This window comes from Gossypium raimondii, chromosome 7, assembly GCF_025698545.1.
Source record: "Gossypium raimondii isolate GPD5lz chromosome 7, ASM2569854v1, whole genome shotgun sequence".
Taxonomy (NCBI): Eukaryota; Viridiplantae; Streptophyta; class Magnoliopsida; order Malvales; family Malvaceae; genus Gossypium; species Gossypium raimondii.
This window is the reverse complement of record NC_068571.1, coordinates 3,919,531-3,923,250: the sequence shown is the minus strand read 5'-3', so window position 1 is coordinate 3,923,250 and position 3,720 is coordinate 3,919,531. Positions and strand designations below refer to the sequence as shown.

The following is a 3,720-nucleotide window of genomic DNA, read 5'->3' as shown; positions in this document are numbered from 1 at the left end:
TAATAATAATAATAGCATCTTCCTGTTAATTTTATCTATCTTCTTCTTCTTCTTCATTTCACCACATTTGTTTTAGCAAAGACAAGTGGTTGATGGAAAAGTTAGAGAAGCGTCGGCAGTAGGGTTGGATTCTTGTGGGAAAAAAAATATAGCTAAAGGGGACCTTTATGTTTTTGTCTTTACAGTATTGTTGTGTGTTATAATAACAGTGGAAGGTTGGTGGAGGTTTTTTGCAGGATTGAAAATCAATGTCAAGTTCATCTCCTTTTCTTCTTTTTCATTGCCTTAACCTCTAGGGCACTAGCTTGAACCTTTTTTTTTTTCTTTTTCAATTTAGTTTTGGGGGTGTGTTTAATGGCTATGGAGATGCAGAGCGGGGGGAAGATGATGGGGTTCTTGGTTATCTTGTTGGTTTTGTTTATCGAGATGGCAGCACCCACTAGTGCTAGCAGAAACAGCTTTTCTACCCAAATTCTTGAGGTTCAAAACCAGTTGAAGCTCTTGAACAAGCCCGCTGTTAAATCTATTAAGGTCAGTCAGAATTTACTCATTTGCTCCCTCTTCAAATTGTCAAAAAGCTGTAAATTTAGACTTATTTTTTGTTAATCCACTGCATATGTGTTTTGCCATGAACAGAGTCCAGATGGAGATATAATTGACTGCATCAAACTTTCACATCAACCAGCTTTTGACCATCCAATGCTCAAAAACCATAAAATCCAGGTCCATTCCTCTTCTTTTAAGCACCATTAATGTGTTTTTGGTTTGGACTTCTAGCATCCATGGTGTTCTAAAGGTTGTGTGTTTCCTTTTATGATAAACCAGATGACCCCAAACTTTCATCCGGAAGGTGTTTTTGGTGAAAACAAAGTTGCTTCAAAGATGAAACTAGGTTCATCAAGGAATGTTACCCAGATGTGGCACTTGAATGGAAGGTGTCCAGAAGGAACTATTCCCATTAGGAGAACTAGAAAAGATGATTTGTTAAGAGCAAGCTCTATCAAAGCCTTTGGTAAAAAAAGGCACAAAACCATCCCTCAACCAAAGTCTGCAGATCCTGACCTCATCACTCAAAGTGGCCATCAGGTAGTATATACTGCTACTGCCTCATTTCTTTTTACATGAAACTGGTTTTGGTGTATGTTGAACTGATATATGTGGTTATATATGTTCCATTTCTTGGGTGTTTGGACTTTGGAGCTTTGATGTAGCATGCAATAGCTTATGTGGATGAAGAAAAGTACTATGGAGCTAAGGCAACCATTAACGTTTGGGAACCCAAAATACAACAGCCTAATGAATTCAGCTTGTCCCAAATCTGGATCTTGGGTGGTTCTTTTGGTGAAGATCTCAATAGCATTGAAGCAGGCTGGCAGGTACCTTCTTATCCAACAACAATTTTACATTATTATTTTAGATTCCATCCATATTTAACTCATTGGCCTCTGTCTTCTATAGGTTAGCCCAGATTTATATGGAGACAACCACACTAGACTCTTCACTTATTGGACTGTAAGACTAGACTCCCCATGTCACTATCCTTTTGTCCTTTGATGCATTTCTATTTTTTAACTCTTGTTTTCTTTATTACTAAAACCAGAGTGATGCATATCAAGCCACTGGTTGCTATAATCTACTTTGCTCAGGCTTCATTCAAATCAACAATGAAATAGCAATGGGTGCAAGCATCTACCCTGTTTCTAGCTATCATGATTCCCAATATGATATAAGCTTGCTTGTGTGGAAGGTAATGAGTAAGAAACTATTCATAATAAGCAAGCTACCATTTCATAAACATCAAATTTATATATATCCATGAATTTGAGTGTGGCAGGATCCTAAGGAGGGGAACTGGTGGCTACAATTTGGTAATAGCTATGTGTTGGGTTACTGGCCAGCTTTCCTATTTTCCTACCTATCAGACAGTGCCTCCATGATTGAGTGGGGAGGTGAGGTTGTAAACTCAGAATCAGATGGACAGCATACATCCACACAAATGGGGAGTGGCCATTTCCCCAAAGAAGGGTTTGGCAAATCTAGTTACTTCAAGAATATTCAAATTGTTGATGGCTCCAACAATCTCAGGGTTCCTAAAGACATTGCAACTTTCACTGAGCAATCAAACTGCTATGATGTACAAACTGGAAAAGGTGGCAACTGGGGCAGCTACTTTTACTACGGTGGTCCGGGTCGAAATGCTAACTGCCCTTGACTCATTTAAATCCTTAAGAAAATGAAAGCTAAGTAACCATCAACTGTTGCCGAAATGAATATTCATCAAGCCAAGTGCATGCCCTTCTTCAAGTTAAGTTTAGACTAGTAAATTTGTGAATCATGGTTTCACCATTAGATGGTAGCAATACAGGTTAAATCACCTTATTAACTCTGCCAAAGATTTGTTGTGAGAAAGTGAGGTATTTCTAGCTGATATTCTTTGTTTGGACATATGAGTGTATATTTTGATTTTCCTTTTTTTTTTTTTGTGTGTATGTGTCATTAAATTCTGCTTAAGCAATATAAGCACTTGGCTTTGTTATTCTTAAAAGATCATTCTCTATGATTTTCCATCAATGAAGGAACCTTACTTTGTAATGGCAAAACGAAATGATTTACCTTTTGCTTTACCAATAATTGCCCTTTGTAAGTACTTGGACCAGGATAAATATGAGAGCTAATTGCAATTGTCTTTACTAATAGTATAAAAATAAGAGACGGACACATAATTTCCAATTCGGAAATTTTGTAAGGGTGAGTTTGGATGGGCGGTGTGTTTACTTGCGGTTAGTGTAAAACCAACGGTGGCAGTGAGATTAAATATTGTAGCGATACTATAGCGTGAGACAAAAAGTAAGCTAAATGGATCGTATTGCACCCCACCGCCCATCCAAACCCACTCTAAGTCTGCAAAGTCTTACTTAAAGAATAAACTACTAAAACTTGTTTGCATAAGACGTGATTTAAGTTCAATTCGCTTACTAAACTATAACCTAATTCTAGTACATAAATTAGATCACTCCCCTTAGTAAGATTTTCTCTTTAAAAGCTTAATTATAAATTAAACCATTAGAACCATTTGTTTGCAATAATTTGCACTAAAATAATTTCCTTATAGTGAACAAGATAAGTGCTCGTAATCTTATACATGAAACCATAGCAAACTTTCTCTTAAATAATCATATAATGGCTTGCAAATTTACAATCAATGTGAATCTTCATCTTTTTGAGTTCAACTCGATAAAATCTTCATTATGGAATAGATTTAACAAATATCTTCTCGATGTCAACTTCTTTGGAAAACAAATCTCTTCAAATAAAAAACTTAACCACATTAAAAAGGCTTCAAAAGATCCTCACTTGACTTGATTCTCCGTGTTTTGACTTCAATAAAGTACTTCTAGAAAACCTTAAAGATGTGTTTAAAGAGTCTAAGTCTTTTGGTCAAAAGATGACAATCAAATATGACAAGTTACATTTTCTTCCAAATGGAAGCTAACTTGACTTTTTATTTTTTATTTTTATAAAAGGCACAACAACACATTCAAGTAAGGTAAACATCATATTCAAGAAAGATCAAGTGTTGTTGATTTTATTTTAATAAGGTAAGACAAATTAAAAATCTAAAGTTTAGAATCATTTATTTTGATCGAATGGCTAAGATCATCTTAATTTTCATAATTCTCATTTTTAAAAGTTTTCACTATAGTTACCACTGTATCATAA

The 3,720-nt window shown here is 35.5% G+C and overlaps 1 protein-coding gene across 1 annotated transcript; it reads left to right on the top strand.

Moving 5' to 3' along the window:
• LOC105766526 (uncharacterized) lies at window positions 1-2,605 on the top strand. Its single transcript, XM_012586017.2, has 7 exons — window positions 1-531; window positions 637-723; window positions 826-1,086; window positions 1,212-1,376; window positions 1,459-1,512; window positions 1,601-1,747; window positions 1,835-2,605. Exons 1-7 carry the CDS (start codon window positions 355-357, stop codon window positions 2,210-2,212), a joined length of 1,269 nt encoding a protein of 422 aa, XP_012441471.1. The 5' UTR covers window positions 1-354; the 3' UTR covers window positions 2,213-2,605.
• The last annotated feature ends 1,115 nt before the right edge of the window (window positions 2,606-3,720 follow it).